Here is a 24,364-nt window from a genome sequence, read left to right on the forward strand (position 1 = left end):
GGAAAGAAATCTGGCTCTTACCCAGCCGCTACTTGCTATCCAATAAAATCTCGTTCAAAATGATTCATAGATTTTATCCATTTAATGATCATACATTGATGTGTAACATACTTTTTGTTCTGTACATGTTGAAACAGTTATTTATTTTGGCACTGCCCCATTGCGGCTTGAGATCTGTGACTTTATTGCTCACAATGTTGCTAATTGAGGCCAATTCGATTGTAATTATAATAACATAAAGTCCATCAAAACCTTTATTAGTAACCAGCATTATGTTAGTCATGTACGTACAATTTTGTTGATTATAGTTTACAGTTAAGATTATACATACAGATTATGCATACAACAATGCATGGCAAAATTTACATTTCTATCGAATGTTCATGCACAGGCGTAGGTCTGCTTGAAAATCCACATGTAAAGAATTCTGCTGCCCTATCTGATGTAACTGCTGTCAAGACACCAAATCTTCCATTTGAATCCTGTGGACTGGATGTAGCTCACCCAAGATATTTAGCAGTTGTTATTTGTTTATGTGGACCATTTTCAATACAGGCAGCAGTCAACAACAACTTGAAAATCAAGATCAAGAGGAAATTGATGCGGAAGGTTGTCATTATTATTATAATTATTATTCCGTATTGTTAGTCTTTGACTAACTTTATCTAGATGACTAAGATAAATGGCGTATAGTTCAAGACCAACTGTGTCTTGTTTGCTCATTTGCTGGTTTGAATTAACAGTGAGCAGAACATGTAAAAACATGAATATAGACAGATTTAAGTTTGTTATTTATTAAAATTACATCACACCAGACAATGGAAAAGGGACATAAAAGGATGAGGTTATTTTGTCAGATATTGCCCTGATAATATAATATTAGCTTGATATACATTTATAACGCAGGTGTTACGTTTGATATTTCACTGTTAACGAGACATGGGGCAGATGTGAACTTTTATTTATTATATTCAATTTTTACTAAAAGCGGATTTCCGACTCCGCACAGTCTTGGACTTGCATTATGGGACAAGTTGGTATTTTTGAGACACTTTTATTTTGAAAAAAAAAAAAAAAAAGCACACAACCCGGAAATGAGCCAGCAAGGTGTGTTTACAGCGTGGATCCACTTTCACAAGCGCCTCGCGACGAAAGATATTTATTGTAGTTGTTATTATTCGTCCTTAATCGCTGTTCATTTCTAGTCATCCGAACAGGCTCGCTTTTTTGGCTCGTCCGTCGGCGCGGAAATGTTTTGGGACGGTCGTCGTTCACGGCGCAGCCATACAGAGCTGAGCTAGGCGCAATTATTGTTTTATTTCACCACCAATTTAATATTGAATTTTTAATATATTTTTTTAAATTATTATTTTGGAAATGAGAAGGACGTTATTGGTTGTCGTGGTGTGCTACTGCTGCTGCTCTTTGGTCAGTGGCACACTCTCGAAAACGGATCTGAAGAAGTCACAGAAAGCTGAGTTTGAGAATGAGGTAAAACCACACACAACTTTAAACTATCAAATAAATGACAGCGCTAAATACGTATTCTTAAGGACACTGCGTAATCCTGAATTGTCGTACGTCGGGACCGTCGTAAACCCAGGTTGGCTATTTACGAATTCACCTTTGTGTTCCCCCCTCCCTTCCCTGTGGAACCTGTCCTCAGCTGGAAAAACTCACCTGTTCACATTTTTCAATGCTTTTTCTGTAACTCTCTCTGATGCCTCAGGATTGTGCAAAGTATTGATTGGTATCACGTAAATACGAGAAAGTATTGATTGGTATCAAGGAAGTACCTATGTTGAAATTACATAATACATTTTTACTGAGACAGAGAGACTAACTAACGTCTTGGCTGTTCGTCGAAATTACGGAGAGTTCACCTTGTGCATCTACACTTGGATTTATGATACATTTAAAAAAAATCAAATAATCTCAGTGGATGAATAATTTTTTTAAGAGTAATGATGTAAAATAAATTAGAAATTATATTGAACTGTTTTGGGATAAGTTTGTGTTATATTTATAGTTTTAACTATTCAAGGGAGGAATTAAAAACATTTTTGGGCGGGCATCGATTGTTCACATTTCCTCGCTATTTACAACAGGGCTTGGTCCCTCTTACTGCAATACTTTTGTCCACGTGTTGGTGTCCAGGCATCCCCAGCATCAGAGTCTGTGTCAGAGAGAGGACTGGTGGCATCAGCCATCCACTGGAAGGATGTCGTGAAGGAGGAGAAGAGATATTGTGCTCACATCCAGAAAACTTTTGAAGGAGAAGTGCTTGGTTATGTTACACCTGTAAGTCTCAACTACTCTACTGGTGCACTTTTATAACTAATACACACTATTTGTATTTTTTTACATTTTTTATAGTGTATCTAAACTAACTAACACACATTTGTGGTTGTAGTCTGCAGTGGTGAAGAATGGCACTGCATCATAATGAGAAATATAATCTGTAATGCATTTGGCTGGCATTTGGATTCTAAATATTACAATCAGCTCCTCAGTATGATGCAGTGGAGTGGAGTTGTACAAAATAATACACACATTGTTAAACTCCCTGTAAAGTGAAAATAAATGACTTCTAAAATTGTCAGACCACAGAGATGAGTGTTGTTAACCACCCGGCAAAAATTTAAATGAACACGAAAAAAAAAACAAGTGTAGAAAAACACACACACACACTGGCTGTCACATCTGCACCCCCACCCCCCTCGGTATTCCACCTTCTCTCCATGACGTGCAAGCACTCATGGCCCATGCCAGCCCAAAGCCCCAGTCCACACGCAGGCTGTCAAGTCGGATAAAAAAAATCAAACAAAAATTATAATAATCCCCCCTCTTCCGTATTTCTCTACGTGACGTGCATGCACTCATGGCCGACAACAAGGCGCTCTAAAGCGATCACGCCAGCCCGAGGACCCAGGCCATTCCAGTGGACTGTCTGAAGGGAAGATGTATTTTTGGGGGGGTCTTTGGATTCCCACATAGTTTCTAGGCCGGATACACCCCTCTGCAACATGATTGGCTCCTGCATTGCGAGAAAGGCAGGCTACGCAGTACGAAATAAAAACAAAATTTGTTATGGTTAGGTTTAAGGGTAGGGTTGGCGCTTAAGGCAGTTTAGGATGGGTTAAGGTTAGGATTAGGGTGAGTCAGGGTTAATGGGAAATATATTCGCATCACACTTAAGTCACATCTTTTCCCGTCTGGAAGCAGTAGGGCGTGTTCTACAGGGATACAACAGCCAATCATAGTGCAACGGTGCATGTCCTGCAGCCAGTAATATTGGAACAGGGCGTTTCCTGCCTGGATACTATGTGGGAATCCTAATGCATTTTTGGGGTGTAGGGATAGCTGGCTAGCTAACTGAATTTCGGAATTGCGTCGGATAACCATTTATACGACTGAAAGTGCGCAAGTTCTTGGAATATTTAGTAATACTACTAGTAATAGTAATCCTTTTAAGTTATATGTGGTAAGGCAATGTGCAATATTCATTAGTACATTCTGTTACATAGCATTTTATTATTAATTTGCCTTTTACAAGTGCGTGTAGTTTTTTTTTTTTTTTTAATAAGAGTAACCGTTTCATATCGCTCCTTAACGAACAAATAAACACATCCCATACATACATAATAGGCCTTCCCGCTGCCCTTTTTCTCACCAAGGTAGCGAGCGGGGAGCTCCTGCTCCTCTGCCCTCGTCCCACCCCTTCAGTTGTTGAACAGATATGGTTCAGTATCCACGCTGAGCAGTGGGGAAGCTAATTGCTGTGGATCCCCTGCTTGACACGCCCCACAAGGTACTGAAACAATGCTAGACTATGTGCCCAAGATGAATTTCCTGTAAGGGACAGATGCATCTTATTTACGCTTAGCACTTACAGGAAGCCCTTCTCTCTTTTGCACACTAACTCTAATGGTCGCCCGCCACTGAATAATCTGTGTACTTGTATTGTGTATGTCTTAATTTTTCTGACTGTATTTTATACTTGAAATGTTACATCAGCCTGCCAAGGACTACAGATGGAAACTAGGCTATGGCTATAATCTGGCGCTGTCCCTTTTTAAATAAATGATTAAATTGGGGAAGTGGTGACACATGCTGGGGCTGAGGTAGGTCACTGGGCCCCGTTTTAGCCATGTCTCCCAAAAAAATCTGGAAAACTGAAATGGTGAAAGAGTTTAACGCTTTATCTCCACACTTGAGTACTACATAGTTCTGACTTTGCTCATGGCTTTTGGAATACATGTCAGAAATGTGGTGGAACAGCGGAGGTTGGTTAGCATGTCTGCCTCACAGTCCCGAGGTTCGAATCTCAGCTCTCGGTCTCCTGTGTGGAGTTAAATCCAGTCAATTCCCAGGGGGGGAAAAAAAAAATCATTAAAATTCTGCAGCCTTTCTGACACCTAAAGTGTGTTCCATTCTGTTCTTCTCTACCAGTGGAATTCCCACGGGTACGACATCGCCAAGCTGTTTGGCCCCAAACTGACCTCGTTGTCTCCAGTGTGGCTTCAGCTTCGCCGGCGAGGACTTCAGCGCTTTGAGGTCACGGGGCTCCACGACCATGATGCAGGTACACTGCTCACTCTTTTTATCTTCTTCTGCTTTGACGTCATTCAGAGTCCTATAAGTATTTGTGTCTATCCAGGCTGGGTCAAAGCGGTGCGCAAGTCCAACAAAAAAATCAAGATTGGTGAGTAGATAAGGCCTCATTGTGTGTATTTTCAGATAAAGACTCAATGTTGTTTGTGGTCAGTGCCTAGGCTACTGTTTGACGGCTGGTCCTATCAGGACTACATGAGCGTGCTGACCAGTGAAGATGAGATCGAGGAGCTGGGAAGTGAGCTGGTGCAGGTTGCCAAGGTAAACCTGTGCCGAGTCAACTATAGTGAACCTCTTTGCAACTGCAGTCGTGCCTTGAGATACGAGTGACCTGACTTAAAAGTTATTCCAGATACGAGCTGTCATTCAGCAGATTTTTTTCTCAATTCACAATAATCAGAAATTTGGCCACTATTGAGCAAATGAGTGGTGTTTCCCTACCTTTATTGAGACAAGGCGGATATAAATATATTATTATTAGTATATTATCCTAACACATTAATAGTCATAATTGCAGTAAATATTTGTATGAAAATGGAAGTGTAGGTCATAAATACATTTTTTTTTTTTTTAAAGTGAAAAACAGTACATTAACCGACTGTGTATTGCGCTGTGTAACAATGTATTGTTACGCCCAACACGTTTGTAAACCCGAAAGGCCCCGTAATCACGCACTCGGTCGTATTTATTCTTCCAACTGTGCGCGAACAGTTTGGGGAAGGCCCTTTTCTGTTGTAGTGCACAGAGTAGCATCCAGAAAGAAAAGCTTGTTTAAGATGAGTGTGCAAAATCATGAGCGCCCCTACCTCAAAACCATCAAACTACCGCAGAAATTGTGAGTCAGAACAATCACAAACGGTAATCCCTGCAAACCAAAGTCTACCCTAAAGAGTGCAAGCTGCTAGAGCTGTGAAGGGGTGGGGGGACAACTCCATATTTTTCCACTTTTTCTTCACTTCTGGTTTCAGTATTTAAGGTAACCCAATACTTTTGTCCATATGGTGTATTTGGATCTGTTTGGATGCCTGGTGCTGCAGTCGGAGGGATTTGATGGCTTCACCTTGGAGCTGTGGAGCCAGCTGGCAGGCAACAAAAGAAAGTGAGTTCTTCCCCCCCCCCCCCCCCCCCCCCCCCAAACCTGTTAGCACTTTTGAACTTGGAATGGCACCAAACCTTCCCCGATCTGCCTGAGTATGAAACATTATGTATGTGTGTGCCCCACAGAGAACTGGTGCACTTGGTGACACACATGTGTAAAATGCTGAAGGCTGACCAATTACACTGCATCCTCGTCATTCCTCCTGCTGTGACGAGGTGAGTAAAGCCGGTAAGACAAAGTGGGCGACGCGCCGATGTTGACCGTGTGTGGAATCTGTGTCCTGATCAGCACCGGACAGCCTGGCATGTTTGACAGGGAGGAGTTCGAGCAACTCGCCCCTGTAGTGGACGGCTTCAGCCTCATGACATATGACTACTCCAGTGGTGCCAAGTAAGGACAAACATGCCTTAACACATTTTAATACCCAAAAGGAGGTCAAAAGTTTCATCTGGAAGAAACTAACAGTACAAATTGTACTTGCATCCTACAAAAGCCCACAGTTACATTTATTAGGTGGTTAATGTCTGGGTTTTGCTTTATTTAGTTTTATTTTACTTTCTTGTTCCTAATTATTTCTATTTAGTTTTGGTATAGACACTCTTCAGCTGAGAGATTTTGCTTGAGAATCTCATTTTTTTGTTATACCAGTTTTTGTTTTCAAGTCTTACCAGATTAATAATTGGTACATTTTGTGTTAATGTTGTTTATTTGTTCAACTGTGTAGCATGCATTTCGAGTAACTACAGCATCAATGAATGATGTCTTAAATTAGGCAAATATGGTTTATCCGATGGGTCATCCCTTGACCTCTTTATTTGTTGTTGTTCTTTCTACCTCTGTCAGTTTGGAATTTGTCTTGCTTTGGCGTTTTGTTCTCTGTATGTATAAAAAAACAAAACAAAACCCAAACATAAATAGTTGACAAAATGAATTTATCTTTAACAGAATTAAAAATGTACTGTCTATATAAAAAGTACATATTAACAAGGATTCTAAATTAATAATACAGGCAAAAAAATAATAATGCATTAATGCGGCCCCTGCGACCACTACCGAACATCCAACCACATCCATTTATGGGCAGTGTGGGTTAAGTTGCCCAGGGATACAACGACGACGTTTTTCGCTGTGGCTAAAAAACATTTGCTGCCATCCAAGCAACGTCTTTTTCAGGGACGTCCCTGCTTATTTCAGTAAGACAATGCCGAGATACATTCTGCACAGTATTGCATTGTACTTAAAGAGTGTGAGTATTAGACTGACCTGCCAGCAGTCCAGACCTGTCTCCCAATGAAAATTGCATTGCATTATGAAGCACAAAATATGATAACGGAGACCCTGGACTGTTGAGCAACTGAAGTTGTACATCAAATCAAGGATGGGAAATAATTCCACTTATAAAGCTTCAACAATGGTGGTCTCAGTTCCCAGACGCTTATTATGTTGTTAAAAGGAAAAGTGATGTAACACAGTGGTAAACATACAGTCTCAGCTTTTTTGGAACATGTTGTAGGCATCTCATTCAAAATTAGTCAATAGTTGCAAAAACAAAAAAAGTTTATCAGTTTGATTAAAAAAAAATCTAATCCCTCAAACTTGTATGACATTCTCACTAAAATGCATTGTCAGCAATACATAGAAATAATAAAATGCCTTTTTATTGGCAATCACGCTAACACAATGATTTTTATTGTTCTTATTATATTGAGCGTGCATTTCTTTAAACCATGTGACACACCAAAAACAGCAGTGCAGTCGATGTAAATAACATAAAACCACATGAAGCTAGCATTTTTCTGCATTATCCTCCACATAGAAAGGAAGACAACATTTTGCAGTGAAGTGCTGCCCAGCAGCATAAAAGTGGCTCAAGCGTGTACAATTTTAAAGTCCAAACTTGTCAATTGAAGGCACGTAAGTCTCCAAGCGCTCATGAGGTAATGACACTAAAAAAATACAACATCAGTATGGCTCATCTTTCAGATTTTGATGAAGGCAGCAAGTAAAGATCATCCCAAATAGCTGAAATAAAAGATACAAAGAAAGTGTTAGTTCCACACTTTACATGGACACATTTGTCAAAATATTTACTTGTAAGGGACTTCACCTGTAAAAATGCAATCCCAATGCCCAGTGCACCCACAATATACAGCTGACTGAGAATAAACTCCTCCAATTTCACAACACAGCCTCCCTGGCGTTTTGTTCTCTGTATGTATAAAAAAACAAAACAAAACCCAAACATAAATAGTTGACAAAATGAATTTATCTTTAACAGAATTAAAAATGTACTGTCTATATAAAAAGTACATATTAACAAGGATTCTAAATTAATAATACAGGCAAAAAAATAATAATGCATTAATGCGGCCCCTGCGACCACTACCGAACATCCAACCACATCCATTTATGGGCAGTGTGGGTTAAGTTGCCCAGGGATACAACGACGACGTGCACTCGGGTGGGATACGAATCGGCGCCACAACCCTCACATTATTATTATTGACATAGCAAACAAACAATGATGGTAACTTGCCGTCCTGTATTAAATGAGGCGAGCTTCTTCTTGCATTTTGGTTGTTCCTTTGCAGACCGGGTCCGAGTTCCCCCGTGTCCTGGGTGAATGACTGTGTCCTCCAGCTGGCCCCCACCAAAAAGTGGAGGTCCAAGATTCTGCTCGGACTCAATTTGTACGGCCTGGACTTTGCCGACCAGCAAACGAACCCCGTCATCGGGGGCAGGTGAGCATCGGGCGGCTGCCCTACTTTTATGCATGATTGCCATTTGAGTTGAATAGTGTCACACTCCAGTGGTTGACCTTCTCCAGGTACATAGAGATTTTGCGGGAATACAAGCCAAAAATCATCTGGGATAACTATAATGCTGAGCATTACTTCACCTGCAAGAGGTAAAGATGTCATTATTTGTTTACTAACGCATTTATTGGCTTCCATCACTACAGTTGGAACTGATCTGCCCTCTCATTTCAGAAGCAATGGAGTTAAACACCTGGTGTACTATCCATCATTGAAGGTACAACTTGAAATATACTGTAGTTCTTTAAACATACTTTCTGAAGGTAAAGTCGATGTTTTTAATGATTCAAAAGGTCCAATATTTGCATTTCAAATCTTTCTTTATGGTTCTTTGTTGGATGAATGTTCTTTGACTTTCCAGTCAATACAGATTAGGATCGCTGTGGCTAAAAAACTGGGTACTGGCCTCTCCTTATGGGAACTGGGACAAGGGCTTGACTACTTCTACGACCTCCTTTGAGCCGTCAGCACATGGATATTTCATCTATTTCTCATTTTGTTGCACTAAAAACTCACGTTTCTGTGTGGGTATATTTGGTTTGGAAGTGCAAATGATGTAAAATCTATGACAAAATGAGCTGCCGAAGGGATTTAATGGCTGATCGTAGCAAAGGAAAGGCACCTTGCTGTGGTTTCTGTGTCATTTCTGAAAATAAATCAACTGTGAAGTTCAGTCGTGTGATGCAGCAAGGAGGAGCATGTTTTGCAGATGAAATCAAGCAACGTGTATTCTGTTCAGTCTAAACGATACAATAACATTGCCTTCACTATCAACTACGTTTTCTCTTAGAACACATTTGTCATTAGAAAATGCTGGAGGGGGGGGGGGGGACAGTTTAGAGGTGCAACAATTAATAAACAACTCGTAGATTTACTTTGCGACTATTTTGTGATGGGCTATTCAAATAAACTTGATTTGAGCATCAAATTAATCAATAATGATTGTATAATAATTGTTTAGACCTTGTTTAACTTAAAATTGTCCCAACCCTCAGGATTTCAGCCGCTCATCAGTAAATATAATAATAAAGCAGATGCAAATGCATCCATTTTCTGCACCGCTTCGTCCTCACACGGGTCGCGGGCACGCTGGAGCCTATCCCAGAAATCTTCGGGCGAGAGGCGGGGTATCCAAGTTATTATAATACAGTCAGAACTTGTGAATTTTTCAAGCTGATTATTATTTTTTTTGCTTTCTGTTGCAATCACAATTTGAGTAACGAGTGAGCTTCAGATACATCGCCGTTTGAGTGAAATGGAAAAAGATTGGCACAATTAAGGTCCCCTAATGCCCTCTCATGTGGGCAAGGAGAGCCAGTCGCTGAGGCACCTTCAGCTGTTTATTGAACGGGACAAATACACAAATACAAAATTAGATGAATACCAGCAGGGAAATTCTGACGTCACTCACAATGGTACATTCAACACATGAATACCGCAGTACGTACAGTAATTACATGTTTTTATACAATACAGTTATGTTTCGTTAAAAAATAATAATGTTGGGATTTTGGGGGGGGCTAAAATGGATTAACAACATTTCAATTTGTTTGATATGCAAATGAGTTACCAGCTTGGTCAAATAACAAATTAAACTCCTAGGTCGAGGTACCACTGTACAGTGTTATGAAAATTCAAAATGTGACACAGGTAAGCTTACTTGGCGCTAGTGAGCAGAATTAAATTGTTGACCGCAAGCCAGGTGGACTGCGTGTTCTGTCCCGTTATCAGGTGTCTGTCGGCGACGACGTGCACGGCGTCCTCTTGGCTCGCTGCGGAAACAAATAATAAAAGATGTTCCCAGACAGGTTTTGGAAAATATGATCAAGACCGATGATATCAATTAGCGCTCACCTGTGTACGAGCCGCCGCTGTCCTTCACAAAGTCTTCCACGATAAGAGGCAGGTTGGCAAAGTCCGTCCTGCGCACTAGTTCAAACACCGACGGCTTCAACAATAACACAGAAAACGGCACTCAGCTAGATTTGTCCACAAGCGGCGGAACTTTCCAATGTACTGAACATACCCCAGTCAAACTATACCCGTTGAAGATCCACCTGTTTGCCTCCGTGGCACAACACAGCGCCGACACTCCTTGTCCGACTGCACACACGGGCTCTGCGTACACAAACGCTTAATAGCGTGCACAAAGAGACTCACACGACACTTTGACAAGAGGCCTCACTCACTTTGCTGAGAGATGAAGTGTGACAGAATACGGTGCAGTGAGCCGCTGTGCGCCAGGTCGCCGGCCGCTCCAGGACAGTCCGGGATGAGCAGAGACTGGTACCGAGCACCTATTTCAATAATAAATAAATAAAAATTAGGCCATGGCGACACAGCTGAGCGGCAGTGACACGTGGGGTCAAGCAAACAATCTGACAGTGACTGTGAATGATTCTTACCATCGATGGATTCAAGTTTGGCGGGAGTTGCGTATGGTTTCATGTTGAAGTCCTGCACCCATCTGGACGTGCTGTCATCCACCCCAACGAAATCCATTGGCTTCCCCTTGAATGAAACATCCAGGCTTGCTTCAGCTTTGTGTCGTGTGTAATACAGAAAGTATACAAAGTGAAGCTAGTCCCTGTGTAAATAGCAAAGGCGGATAAATAACCATTTACACTCACATAGATACCTATGGGCAATTTAGAGACTTGAATGAACTTACAAAAGCACGGCAAGAACATGTAAATGAGATTCGAATCAGAACCTCTGGACAGCGAGGCAGACTCCCGAACCACTCTCCAAATAGCAAGACCTTTATAAAAGTCAGAACCCCGTATACAAATCTACTGGAACAGCAATACTGATTGAAAAAAATTTAAAAGTATACTAAAGAGACTATAAGGTGGTTGAATAATATTGCACCAACCATCTTTATCTTTAATTACATCAAGATGTCTTCACAGAGTGTTAGTTTTAAGCTAACATCTTACTGTACATTTGATCATTTCCACATTCAGTTCCTTATTATTTTAATCTCAGAGAAAGCTGGTACGCCATGAACTAGATCGCTCAGGGGTGGCAGGGCCGTAAAATACAGTTGTATCCTCGGTTTACGAACAATTCGGGTCACGTCCCAAATGTTCGTTGAAAAATGACCTCTGGTTACGTATTATTTAAAAGGTCTTTTTTTAAAATGAGAATGTTTTAGTTTCATCGATTTTAGTGCAATTTGAGCAGATTCCTGTCTCCGGTAAAAGAACACTTACCGCCGGCGTGGCTGTCTGGAGGTTAAACACAGAGGAGCAAAGACTGAAGCACTGCTGGAAAGACTTTACTGACACTCCTTTGCGCCATTGAACAAACGACACAATTACAACAACACTCAAACATGAAACGGGAAGAAAAAAATGGATCGTATTTCTCGCGTTGCCCAACGCACCTTGAGGAGAAGCGCTCAACACAATCAAACACGTCGGCTTCGCAGACATTCTGATTCTTTCAGCTCACTTGACATTCAATTTTTGACAATATACCGAAGCGATCGAACGTATATTTGCCGATTGTCAACAGGAAGCGAACGCGACGAGGAAGGAAGATCAGCTGACCAAAACATCCGCCTGAAGACCTTCACAAAAAAAGAAACCGCACTGAGTCTCATTAGTGAAAAATGCATTCTTTCTACTTTTCAGCAGAGGGCGCTATTACAGTTTTTGTCATAAATGCACAAGCATTACATAAGTCCACTTACAGTACTATTCATACACAAGGTGGTTAACATTACCAAATGTACTTTGCGCAGCAAAGTAAGAACACAGTATCACACGACATAAGGTACGCTCAGTTACTGCTGTGCTTACTATTTTTTATTGGCTTCTTCTACAAACCCAAATTCCAATGACGTTGCGTAAAACGTAAATTAAAAACAGAATACGTTGATTTGCAAATCCTTTTCAACCCAACTTCAATTGAATACACTACAAAGACAAGGTATTTCATATTCAAACTGATGAAAGTTATTGTCTTTTGCAAATATTCTCTCTCTTTTGAATTTGTTGCCTGTAACCTCACATTGCAAAAAAAAAAAAAAAAAGCAGGAACAAAAGACTGGGAAAGTTGAGGAATGCTCAGAAAACACCTATTTTGAACATTCCAGAGGTGAACATATTAATCAGAAACAGGTGAATGTCAAGATTGGGTATAAAATGAGCATCCACAAATGGCTCAGTTGTTCACAAGCAAGGACGAGGTTCACCACTTTGTGAACTGCGTGAACAAATCAAAACGTTTCTCAACGTAGAATTGAAAGGAATTTAGGGATTTCATCATCTATGGTCCATAATATCATCAAAAGATTCCAAAAATCTGGAGAAATCCAACAACGCCAAAAACCAAGGCACTGCATTAAAAAAGTGGCATCATTGTGTAAGAATATTGCTACGTGGGCTCAGTAACATTTCAGAAAACCATTGTCAGTGGACACGGTTGGTCGATACAGCTACTGTACAAATGCAAGTTAAATCTCTACTATGCAAAGCGAAAGCCATATACTGCATCAACAACATTCAGAAACACCAGCGGCTTCTCTGGGCTTGAGCTCATGTTAGAGGACTGATGCAAACGAGTCCACATTTCAGATTGTTTGGGAAATCATGGATGTCGTCCAAAGAGGAAAAGAACCATCTGGATTATTTCATGACAAGTTCAAAAAGTTCAAAAGACAGCATCTGTTATGGTATGGGGTGTGTTAGTGCCCATGGCATGGGTAACTTCCACATCTGTGAAGGCACCATTAATGCCGAAATGTACATGCAAGTTTGAGAAACATTTGCTGCCATCCAAGCAACGTCTTTTTCAGGGACGTCCCTGCTTATTTCAGTAAGACAATGCCGAGATACATTCTGCACAGTATTGCATTGTACTTAAAGAGTGTGAGTATTAGACTGACCTGCCAGCAGTCCAGACCTGTCTCCCAATGAAAATTGCATTGCATTATGAAGCACAAAATATGATAACGGAGACCCTGGACTGTTGAGCAACTGAAGTTGTACATCAAATCAAGGATGGGAAATAATTCCACTTATAAAGCTTCAACAATGGTGGTCTCAGTTTCCAGACGCTTATTATGTTGTTAAAAGGAAAAGTGATGTAACACAGTGGTAAACATACAGTCTCAGCTTTTTTGGAACGTGTTGTAGGCATCTCATTCAAAATGAGTCAATAGTTGCAAAAACAAAAAAAGTTTATCAGTTTGATTAAAAAAAAATCAAATCCCTCAAACTTCTGCCGGGTTGTATGACATTCTCACTAAAATGCATTGTCAGCAATACATAGAAATAATAAAATGCCTTTTTATTGGCAATCACGCTAACACAATGATTTTTATTGTTCTTATTATATTGAGCGTGCATTTCTTTAAACCATGTGACACACCAAAAACAGCAGTGCAGTCGATGTAAATAACATAAAACCACATGAAGCTAGCATTTTTCTGCATTATCCTCCACATAGAAAGGAAGACAACATTTTGCAGTGAAGTGCTGCCCAGCAGCATAAAAGTGGCTCAAGCGTGTACAATTTTAAAGTCCAAACTTGTCAATTGAAGGCACGTAAGTCTCCAAGCGCTCATGAGGTAATGACACTAAAAAAATACAACATCAGTATGGCTCATCTTTCAGATTTTGATGAAGGCAGCAAGTAAAGATCATCCCAAATAGCTGAAATAAAAGATACAAAGAAAGTGTTAGTTCCACACTTTACATGGACACATTTGTCAAAATATTTACTTGTAAGGGACTTCACCTGTAAAAATGCAATCCCAATGCCCAGTGCACCCACAATATACAGCTGACTGAGAATAAACTCCTCCAATTTCACAACACAGCCTCCCTGGCAGCACAGCAACAACAATTTTAGAACGTCGTTAATACTGTATGTCAGCTGATATCAATGGAACATGCGTACCCACCTCCACCTTGTAGACATTAGAGGGATGGTCTCTGAGGCCGCAGAGGCTGCTGGGAGTTTTACAGCAGCTGTCGGGAACAAGTTGCTGGTCCTGTGCGGCCCACAGAGAACTGGTGCACTTGGTGACACACATGTGTAAAATGCTGAAGGCTGACCAATTACACTGCATCCTCGTCATTCCTCCTGCTGTGACGAGGTGAGTAAAGCCGGTAAGACAAAGTGGGCGACGCGCCGATGTTGACCGTGTGTGGAATCTGTGTCCTGATCAGCACCGGACAGCCTGGCATGTTTGACAGGGAGGAGTTCGAGCAACTCGCCCCTGTAGTGGACGGCTTCAGCCTCATGACATATGACTACTCCAGTGGTGCCAAGTAAGGACAAACATGCCTTAACACATTTTAATACCCAAAAGGAGGTCAAAAGTTTCATCTGGAAGAAACTAACAGTACAAATTGTACTTGCATCCTACAAAAGCCCACAGTTACATTTATTAGGTGGTTAATGTCTGGGTTTTGCTTTATTTAGTTTTATTTTACTTTCTTGTTCCTAATTATTTCTATTTAGTTTTGGTATAGACACTCTTCAGCTGAGAGATTTTGCTTGAGAATCTCATTTTTTTGTTATACCAGTTTTTGTTTTCAAGTCTTACCAGATTAATAATTGGTACATTTTGTGTTAATGTTGTTTATTTGTTCAACTGTGTAGCATGCATTTCGAGTAACTACAGCATCAATGAATGATGTCTTAAATTAGGCAAATATGGTTTATCCGATGGGTCATCCCTTGACCTCTTTATTTGTTGTTGTTCTTTCTACCTCTGTCAGTTTGGAATTTGTCTTGCTTTGGCGTTTTGTTCTCTGTATGTATAAAAAAACAAAACAAAACCCAAACATAAATAGTTGACAAAATGAATTTATCTTTAACAGAATTAAAAATGTACTGTCTATATAAAAAGTACATATTAACAAGGATTCTAAATTAATAATACAGGCAAAAAAATAATAATGCATTAATGCGGCCCCTGCGACCACTACCGAACATCCAACCACATCCATTTATGGGCAGTGTGGGTTAAGTTGCCCAGGGATACAACGACGACGTTTTTCGCTGTGGCTAAAAAACATTTGCTGCCATCCAAGCAACGTCTTTTTCAGGGACGTCCCTGCTTATTTCAGTAAGACAATGCCGAGATACATTCTGCACAGTATTGCATTGTACTTAAAGAGTGTGAGTATTAGACTGACCTGCCAGCAGTCCAGACCTGTCTCCCAATGAAAATTGCATTGCATTATGAAGCACAAAATATGATAACGGAGACCCTGGACTGTTGAGCAACTGAAGTTGTACATCAAATCAAGGATGGGAAATAATTCCACTTATAAAGCTTCAACAATGGTGGTCTCAGTTCCCAGACGCTTATTATGTTGTTAAAAGGAAAAGTGATGTAACACAGTGGTAAACATACAGTCTCAGCTTTTTTGGAACATGTTGTAGGCATCTCATTCAAAATTAGTCAATAGTTGCAAAAACAAAAAAAGTTTATCAGTTTGATTAAAAAAAAATCTAATCCCTCAAACTTGTATGACATTCTCACTAAAATGCATTGTCAGCAATACATAGAAATAATAAAATGCCTTTTTATTGGCAATCACGCTAACACAATGATTTTTATTGTTCTTATTATATTGAGCGTGCATTTCTTTAAACCATGTGACACACCAAAAACAGCAGTGCAGTCGATGTAAATAACATAAAACCACATGAAGCTAGCATTTTTCTGCATTATCCTCCACATAGAAAGGAAGACAACATTTTGCAGTGAAGTGCTGCCCAGCAGCATAAAAGTGGCTCAAGCGTGTACAATTTTAAAGTCCAAACTTGTCAATTGAAGGCACGTAAGTCTCCAAGCGCTCATGAGGTAATGACACTAAAAAAATACAACATCAGTATGGCTCATCTTTCAGATTTTGATGAAGGCAGCAAGTAAAGATCATCCCAAATAGCTGAAATAAAAGATACAAAGAAAGTGTTAGTTCCACACTTTACATGGACACATTTGTCAAAATATTTACTTGTAAGGGACTTCACCTGTAAAAATGCAATCCCAATGCCCAGTGCACCCACAATATACAGCTGACTGAGAATAAACTCCTCCAATTTCACAACACAGCCTCCCTGGCAGCACAGCAACAACAATTTTAGAACGTCGTTAATACTGTATGTCAGCTGATATCAATGGAACATGCGTACCCACCTCCACCTTGTAGACATTAGAGGGATGGTCTCTGAGGCCGCAGAGGCTGCTGGGAGTTTTACAGCAGCTGTCGGGAACAAGTTGCTGGTCCTGTGCGGCCTGGATCCAGACACTGTCTTTCCAGTCTGAGGAGCTGTTACTGCCGCAGCACTGGAACTGAACGTGACGAACACGCACACATGCATCGCATTTCAACTAGACTCAGTCAGTATGTACAGAAAGTATTGGACGTCCACACCTCCTGATGGAGCTTGTCCACAGCATGTGTGACGCTTTCCTCCCCAGCTTGTTGGTATTTCTGCTGCATGGTCACCTTGAGATTTTGCCTCAGTTCCTCATCCAGCTGTGAAACACAAGCCGCACAATTAGCACTGGTGAACAACAAACTTTTCTATTCTACCGTACAGCCTATAAAATTAAAAACGGACCACACACTGTATGACTTGTCTTCGTGTTGTTCAGAATTGTTTTAAAATGATTTAATCTTGAGTGAAAACATTAATTTCATATCAACCTGCAACAGAGCGTGTTGATATACAGGTGCAACTCAAATTATGGTAGAATATCATACAACAGTTCATTGACAGTATTTCAGCAGCTTAACTCAAACAGTAACATTCATACAGTATATTAAACAGATGCAAAAACAGGAAAAACACTTGTCAGAAGGCCAATTTCTACCGAATTTAAAATCATTTTGTTTCTCATTTAATATCGCAATTTCTCGATGAAAAATAAAATAATGAAATATTGCACTCTGTGTGTAGTGAATCTATAATGTATAACTTTTATAACTGAACTAGTGAATTCAATTGAGTATTCTCTGATATTTGAATTTACTGAGATGCACCTGTAAAATGAATAAAATGGCAGCAGATTACCTGGTGGCAGAAAGGGAAACACTGGAGCGAGAAAAGGGGAAAGAACGAAGGAAGATGTGAGATGTGTACACACAGGTACTACTGGTATTTAAACAGTCAACCTCACACTTTTGTGTTAAAACCCTCCCAATAAGAAACACAAATGACCAGGAGGAGGAAAACAATTACGAAACATGCATGAAGAAAAACATGATCTGTTCAACTTTTAGAGGCATTTAAAAACATGCTGGAGTGCGATTTAAAGGGGCCCACAGCACTTGAAACACACAAACAAACAAACAAATTGGGGGTAAAACAGTTTACCTCTTGGTAGGTAATATATGTCAAGACCCCGGCAACGATTTCCAGCAGAAAAACACAGAGCAACAGGACCAAATACTGAAAGAGATACAAAAACAACAACAAAAAAAGAACAACTCTCAATCATATTTGCAGGGTTGAGCGATGGCTTTAAAATCTGTTTTCCGATTTTAATCGATTTTTCCCTTTTGCTTACAGAAAAAGCAAATGACAATGACATTATTCAAAACAACTTTTTTTTTTTGTTTGTTTTCCTTCTGCGATTTGCATTATTTCTCCTGAAATGAAACAAGCTTTCAAACGTACATCAACTTGGCAGTGAAAAGCGGTTTTATGTGTTAAAATATGCTCAAACGAGTCTTTGAAGCGGTCATTGGAAACGAAGACTCTTTTACAAAGTATTAAATTAATTACCAGTTGGCGTGTTCCAAAAAAATCCACCACCTGGAAATCTGCTATGGACCTGGCTCAAAAAAAAAAAAAAAAAGATTTAGAATTTATATCTGTTTTAATATGTTGTTGGAATTTTTATTTTTTTATTTGAAATAAATCCTATTTAATTGCATTTGCCTAAGACAGGGACCACCAACATGGTGCCCACAGGCAAGGACCACATGGGTAGCTGTTCTAAAAATAGCTCACCGATGACAAGTCGTGATTTCGTTGTAGAAATGATTATTTGAAAATGTATAAACCTGCAGTGCTACATATTGAGATTTATCTGCTCCCCACCTTGTTAAATCAAGGTAATTCGAGCACATTTGTCATTTTAGAAGTGTATCAAACTGATAGACCTTCACATTAATTAGTACCAAAGATGTAGCTCTCAGCTTCACAAGCAGTTATGCAGATATTCACATGTCAAATCTTTCAAAGCTACAGAGCAAGTTGTTCGTATGTTGTCATAGTAATACGGTCAGTGGGTTTGTTGACTGGAGCTTCTCTATTTACACAACACGTATCTGTGTCTGCACGTCTGCTGCATGCGGACGTTTGTGATGCTCCTCATTCCTCTGACATTAGCCACACTCTAAATGTAAACTCTTGAAGACACGCCACGTGACCCGGCGCGTCGTACTGCAGCTACACTTACTGTGGGCCATCAACAGTGAGCTGCAATCAGACAAGGTCACCCAGAATTAACTTTCAACACCCCCAGACCAGTGTGTGTATGTGTGTAAAATAGAATCTTTAACAGGACTTTCCTTGTCTTCTTTAACTTGACGAAATAAACATTATTTTGCCTCACCACAATCAGAAGACTTTTCATCTCCCTCAGAGAGGCACAGCATCCAATGATGCCAATGATGATCACAACGGCCCCGGCGGCGATTAGGATGTAAGCGGACGCAGTGTAGAAGCTGGAGTTGAGCAGACTGATGTAGTCGATCTTCTCCAACAGAGTCCACACACCCACGGCCAGCATGGCACCCCCTGCCAGCTGAGAAAACATGCCCCACACACTTATATACACTTAGAAATGTAATGACTTCTACTTTGGGTTAGTCTACAAGTAAATAGATGTGCATGAAACACAAACAATTCAAATGAGCACATCTTCTGTAGAGATTCTCCTACATCTCTGATTGAATCATTCTTATAATTGTCAAATATTTAGCATAGCTAAGTATACATTAAAACAAATAACACACGGAATATTCACTGTACAGTGGGAGGACAAATTATGTGAACATCAACCCTTGGGAATTTCTTACATTTCTGCATAAATTAGTCATAAAATGTACGGTAGTCTGATCTTCATCCAAAGCACATGAAGAAAATAAAAGTTTTCTTAAACTCATACCACACAATTTTTTTATTGTTTTCCATATTTTTGTTGAAAATAAACATTCACAGGACAGAGAGGAAAAAGTAAGTGAACCCTGGTTGAACCAACTTTACCAGCAATGACCTCAACCAAACGTTTCCTCTAGTTGCTGATCAGACGTGCACAAACATCAGGATGAATTTTGGACCATTCCTTGTTACAAAACTGTTACGGTCCAGCAAAATTCCTGGGATGTCTGCTGTGAACAGCTCAATTAGATTGAGGTCAGGACTTGACTATGCCACTCCAAAACACATTTTCTTCTTCTGATCACATTTTGTTGTTACTTTCTTGTTTTGGATCATTGTCCTGTTGAAACACCCATCCTCTTTTGAGCTTCAACTGTTGGACAGATGGGGTCAAATTTTTCTGCAAATATCTTGATAATCTTCTGAATTCATTTTCCCATTGATGCAGGCTCCCTTTTTCCTCCCTGCCCTGTGAATGTTTACATTTTTTTCAAGAAAAATATGAAAACGTAATTGTTTAAGTGGTATTACAATCCCAATTCTAATGAAGTTGGGAGGTTGTGTTAAACAAATAAAAACAGAATACAATGATTTGCAAATCATGTTCAACCTATATTTAATTGAATACACTACAAAGACAAGATATTTAATGTTCAAACTGATAAACTATTGTTTTTTCAAATAATCATTAACTTTTTAACTTGAGAATTTTATGGCTGCAACACGTTCCAAAAAAGCTGGGACAGGTGGCAAAAAAGACTGAGGAAGTTGAGGAATGCTCATCAAATTGAGGAATGCTCATCAAACACCTGTCACCACAGGTGAACAGGCTAATTGGGAACAGGTGGCTGCCATGATTGGGTATAAAAGGAGCTTCCCTGAATTGCTCAGTCATTCACAAGCAAAGATGGGGTGAGGTTCACCTCTTTGTGAACAAGTGTGTGAGAAAATAGTGGAACAGTTTAAGGACAATGTTCCTCAATGTACAATTGCAAGGAATTTAGGGATTTCATCTTCTACGGTCCATAATATCATCAAAAGGTTGAGAGAATCTGGAGAAATCATTGCGTGTAAGCGGCAAGGCCGAAAACCAACATTGAATGCCCGTGACCTCCGATCCGTCAGGCGGCACTGCATCAAAAACCGACATCAATGTGTAAGGGATATTGCCACATGGGCTCAGGAACACTTCAAAAAACCAATGTCAGTAAATACAGTTCAGCGCTACATCCGTAAGTGCAACTTGAAACTCTACTATGCAAAGCAAAAGCCATTTATCAACAACACCCAGAAACGCCGCCGGCTTCTCTGGGCCCGAGCTCATCTGAGATGGACTGATGCAAAGTGGAAAAGTGTTCTGTGGTCCGACGAGTCCACATTTCAAATTGTTTTTAGAAATTGTGGACGTCATGTCCTCCGGGCCAAAGAGGAAAAGAACCATCTGGACTGTTATGGACGCAAAATTCAAAAGCCAGCATCTGTGATGGTATGGGGCTGTGTTAGTGCCAATGGCAAGGGTAACTTACACATCTGTGAAGGCACCATTAATTCTGAACGGTACATACAGGTTTTGGAGAAACATATCCTGCCATCCAAGCAACGTCTTTTTCATGGACGCCACTGCTTATTTTAGCAAGACAATGCCAAACCACATTCTGCACGTGTTACAACACCGTGGCTTTGTTGTAAAAGAGTGCGGGTACTGGACTGGCCTGCCTGCAGTCCAGACCTGTCTCCCGTTGAAAATGTGTGGCGCATTATGAAGCGTAAAATACGACAACGGAGATCCCGGACTGTTGAACAGCTGAAGCTGTACATTAAAGAAAGTTGGTCCTGTTGACATTCCTGTGGAGGTATGGAAGCATCTAGGAGAGGTGGCTGTGGAGTTTTTGACCAGCTTGTTCAATAGAATTCTAGCGCGTGAGAAGATGCCTGAGGAATGGAGGAAAATTGCGCTAGTGCCCATTTTTAAGATGATGTGATGTGCAGAGCTGTGGGAATTGTAGAGGAATAAAGTTGATGAGCCACACAATGAAGTTATAGAAAAGAGTGGAGGCTAGACTCAGAACATAATTGAGTATTTGCAAGCAACAGTATGGTTTTATGCCTAGAAAGAGTACCACAGATGCATTATTTGCCTTGAGGATGTTGATCAAGAGAAAGCCTATGACAGAGTACCCAGAGAGGAACTGCGGAAGTCTGGAATGGCAGAGAAGTACGTTAGAATAATACAGGACACGTACGAGGGCAGTAGAACAGTTGTGAGGTGTGCTGTAGTTGTGACAGACGAATTTAAGGTGGAGGTGGGACTGCAACAGGGATCAGCCCTGAGGCCCTTCCTGTTTGGAGTGGTGATGGATAGGCTGACAGATGAGGTTAGACTGGAATCCCTGTGGACCATGATGTTTGCAGATGACATTGTGATCTGCAGTGAAAGCAGGGAAAAGGTGGAGGAACAGTTCGAAAGGTGGAGGCATGCACTGGAAAGCAGAGGAATGAAGATTAGCCCAAGTAAGACAGAATATATGTGCATGAATGACAGGGGTGGTGGTGGAAGAATGAGGTTACAGGGAGAAGAGATAGCAAGGGTGGAGGACTTTAAATACTTGGGGTCAACCGTCCAGAGCAATGGTGAGTGTGGTCAGGAAGTGAAGAAACAGGTCCAAGCAGGTTGGAACGGGTGGAGGAAGGGAATGAGCTCATCAGAGGGACAGCCATGGTTCGATGTTTTTGAGACAAAGTAAGAGAGAGCAGACTTCGATGGTTTGGACACGTCCAGAGGAGAAATAGTGAGTATATTGGTAGAAGGATGATGAGGATGGAGCTGCCAGGCAAGAGCGCTAGAGGATGACCAAAGAGAAGGTTGATGGATGTCGTGAGGCAAGACGAGGGCAGTTGGTGTTCGAGAGGAGGATGTAGGAGATAGGCTAACATGGAAAAGGATGACGCACTGTGGCGACCCCTAAATTGACAAGCCGTAAGGAGAAGAAGAAGAAGAAGATAAAAGAAAAAGAGACATAACACAGTGATAAACATGACCCTGTCCCAGCTTTTTTGGAACGTGTTGCGGCCATAAAATTCTAAGTTAATGATTATTTGCTAAAAACAATAAAGTTTATCAATTTGAACATTAAATATCTTGTCTTTGTTGTGTACTCAATTAAATATAGGTTGAACATGATTTGCAAATCATGGTATTCTGTTTTTATTTAGGTTTAACACAACATCTCAACTTCATTGGAATTGGGGTAGTAGTTTAAGCAGACTATTTGTTTATTCTTGTCATTTAGATGAAGATCAGACCACACTTTACAACCAATTTATGCAGAAAGTTAAGAAATTCCAAAGGTTTCACATACTTTTTCCTTCCACTATACCATTATTATATCTCCATCATAAAAATATGCACTGACTGAAAGTGTATCTATCATTTGTTTTGTTGACACTGCTTTTGTAACTTACCCAAAAAAGAATGTTAATTATAAAGAGAAGATACTTTAGACAAATCGTCCCACAGGTGTTGTTGTTTTCCCTCCGAGTTTCCATTCTGAAAAGAAAAAAAAAAAAAAAAAGAAAACAAAGAGAAAAATTAATGGACCAAGTTGTACAGTGTGACATGGCCTCAAACAAATTTGCATCAGAGCATATTCGGGCTACATTAGATTGATTGTGATATAACTTCAAGACTTTAGATTTGGCAACAGCCTTGTACCTTTCGAATCAGATAAAAATAGAATGTCCTTTCTGTCAAATTGGCTGAAAATTGAACCACTAGAAAAGTAAAAAGTGCATTTTTTAATTTTTTTTATTTTATTTTGCTATATGTGGGTCAGGCCCTCATGGGCACCAGATCTGTGTGTGTAAGGTTTTCCAACACCAGAGGAGCAAAAATAACTTCAAAAATGTTTGCGACAGCATTATCTGTCGAATTGGATGAAAATTGGTCCAATGAAAAAGTGCAATTTTTTGCTTTTTTTGTGTGTGGAAGATTTGATTGGTTATAGTATAAACTAATATTGTGAGAAGCGCTGTATGTCCATGCCCGTCGTGTAAGTCTTGCATGGAATGAAAATCTAACAACGGTGCTGTGAAATATATACATTGCAGGTGCAATACGGTACATGTTGACGATATTCCCCCTTGAGTAAATGTGAAGAACTTCCCCAATCTTGCATAGACTGAGCAGCAGCAGCTCACTGATGAAATCAAATATGTGGCGGGTGACAGCTTGTGTCGCATGACATGCAGCAATAAATACACTGTAGCGCAATGGAGCTGAAACCTAAATTAACTGTTCAGATTGAACAATTTGATATTTTAAGACAAATAATCCTACTTTAAGAGCAAGTGCATGTGTGAGTGGCGGTCTAGCAAAACATTCTCCTACACAGTTATTTTTAACTATGGTATCATGGAAAAAGTGCTACTGCTTTCAAGTGAGGCCAAAACTGTCCTACCTGATTCAAAATGTTAATTTCTGTGGCAACGTCTTTCAAGATCCCACTCAGCCCGCTGCGGATTTCCTTCTGTCTGTGGAGGTTGTCTGCAGCACTTGTGTGAGTGTCTTACTGTATCTCCAATTGGAGCTGCTAGCTCAAGCAAACACTTTAAAAAGTGCATGGCTGCCCCCCACTGTCCTTTCCCACACACAAGTGAGTGTGGCGCCTGAAGGGAACCTTCAGCAAATACT

The 24,364-nt window shown here is 40.3% G+C and overlaps 3 protein-coding genes and 1 long non-coding RNA gene across 9 annotated transcripts; 1 reads left to right on the forward strand and 3 right to left on the reverse strand.

The window, feature by feature from the left end:
- Positions 1-1,079: 1,079 nt before the first annotated feature.
- On the forward strand, positions 1,080-9,202 carry chid1 (chitinase domain containing 1). 2 transcript variants are annotated; one of them, XM_061774566.1, is made up of 12 exons: positions 1,080-1,491; positions 2,158-2,301; positions 4,453-4,585; positions 4,661-4,705; positions 4,769-4,875; positions 5,652-5,713; positions 5,839-5,928; positions 6,002-6,103; positions 8,305-8,454; positions 8,541-8,621; positions 8,707-8,746; positions 8,891-9,202. In XM_061774566.1, the coding sequence occupies exons 1-12, from the start codon at positions 1,378-1,380 to the stop codon at positions 8,987-8,989; spliced, it is 1,167 nt and encodes a 388-aa protein (XP_061630550.1). In that variant the 5' UTR covers positions 1,080-1,377; the 3' UTR covers positions 8,990-9,202. The 2 variants fall into 2 exon arrangements, with proteins under 2 accessions (XP_061630550.1, XP_061630549.1); XM_061774565.1 differs by having other exon boundaries at positions 1,081-1,491; positions 8,704-8,746.
- Positions 6,892-8,308, reverse strand: LOC133478483 (uncharacterized). The gene is made up of 2 exons (XR_009788696.1): positions 7,821-8,308; positions 6,892-7,735 (listed from the first exon to the last, which is right to left on the reverse strand). It is a non-coding gene; the product is annotated as an uncharacterized LOC133478483 (long non-coding RNA).
- A 649-nt stretch (positions 9,203-9,851) lies between the features above and the next one.
- gatd1 (glutamine amidotransferase class 1 domain containing 1) lies at positions 9,852-14,535 on the reverse strand. Of its 4 annotated transcripts, XM_061774569.1 has the most exons (9): positions 14,444-14,530; positions 14,278-14,364; positions 11,918-14,192; positions 11,745-11,821; positions 10,935-11,040; positions 10,719-10,826; positions 10,556-10,647; positions 10,384-10,477; positions 9,852-10,301 (listed from the first exon to the last, which is right to left on the reverse strand). In XM_061774569.1, the coding sequence occupies exons 3-9, from the start codon at positions 11,964-11,966 to the stop codon at positions 10,186-10,188; spliced, it is 642 nt and encodes a 213-aa protein (XP_061630553.1). In that variant the 5' UTR covers positions 11,967-14,192; positions 14,278-14,364; positions 14,444-14,530; the 3' UTR covers positions 9,852-10,185. The 4 variants fall into 4 exon arrangements, with proteins under 4 accessions (XP_061630553.1, XP_061630551.1, XP_061630554.1 ...); XM_061774567.1 differs by having other exon boundaries at positions 11,745-14,192; positions 14,444-14,535; XM_061774570.1 differs by lacking the exon at positions 11,745-11,821 and having other exon boundaries at positions 14,444-14,528.
- Positions 14,536-16,059: 1,524 nt separating this feature from the next.
- Positions 16,060-24,283, reverse strand: cd151 (CD151 molecule). Of its 2 annotated transcripts, XM_061774577.1 has the most exons (9): positions 24,132-24,281; positions 23,137-23,221; positions 19,127-19,318; positions 17,881-17,955; positions 17,578-17,598; positions 16,935-17,039; positions 16,697-16,852; positions 16,531-16,617; positions 16,060-16,445 (listed from the first exon to the last, which is right to left on the reverse strand). In XM_061774577.1, the coding sequence occupies exons 2-9, from the start codon at positions 23,218-23,220 to the stop codon at positions 16,386-16,388; spliced, it is 780 nt and encodes a 259-aa protein (XP_061630561.1). In that variant the 5' UTR covers position 23,221; positions 24,132-24,281; the 3' UTR covers positions 16,060-16,385. The 2 variants fall into 2 exon arrangements, with proteins under 2 accessions (XP_061630561.1, XP_061630562.1); XM_061774578.1 differs by lacking the exon at positions 17,578-17,598 and having other exon boundaries at positions 24,132-24,283.
- Positions 24,284-24,364: the final 81 nt, after the last annotated feature.

This window comes from Phyllopteryx taeniolatus, chromosome 5 (genome assembly GCF_024500385.1).
Source record: "Phyllopteryx taeniolatus isolate TA_2022b chromosome 5, UOR_Ptae_1.2, whole genome shotgun sequence".
Lineage (NCBI taxonomy): Eukaryota > Metazoa > Chordata > Actinopteri > Syngnathiformes > Syngnathidae > Phyllopteryx > Phyllopteryx taeniolatus.

Excerpts from the sequence above, each read along its gene's own strand:
- chid1 (XM_061774565.1), top strand. The coding sequence starts at position 1,378 with ATGAGAAGGACGTTATTGGTTGTCGTGGTGTGCTACTGCTGCTGCTCT. Across the intron at positions 4,706-4,768 it reads CAACAAAAAAATCAAGATTG|TGCCTAGGCTACTGTTTGAC; the intron begins GTGAGTAGATAA and ends GTTTGTGGTCAG. Across the intron at positions 4,876-5,651 it reads AGCTGGTGCAGGTTGCCAAG|TCGGAGGGATTTGATGGCTT; the intron begins GTAAACCTGTGC and ends CTGGTGCTGCAG.
- cd151 (XM_061774577.1), bottom strand. The coding sequence starts at position 23,220 with ATGGAAACTCGGAGGGAAAACAACAACACCTGTGGGACGATTTGTCTA. Across the intron at positions 16,618-16,696 it reads CTAATGTCTACAAGGTGGAG|GGAGGCTGTGTTGTGAAATT; the intron begins GTGGGTACGCAT and ends CTGTGCTGCCAG. Across the intron at positions 16,446-16,530 it reads TTGGGATTGCATTTTTACAG|CTATTTGGGATGATCTTTAC; the intron begins GTGAAGTCCCTT and ends CTTTTATTTCAG.
- gatd1 (XM_061774567.1), bottom strand. The coding sequence starts at position 11,966 with ATGTCTGCGAAGCCGACGTGTTTGATTGTGTTGAGCGCTTCTCCTCAA. Across the intron at positions 10,648-10,718 it reads ACACTTCATCTCTCAGCAAA|AGCCCGTGTGTGCAGTCGGA; the intron begins GTGAGTGAGGCC and ends TTGTGTACGCAG. Across the intron at positions 10,478-10,555 it reads ACGGGTATAGTTTGACTGGG|CCGTCGGTGTTTGAACTAGT; the intron begins GTATGTTCAGTA and ends TTATTGTTGAAG.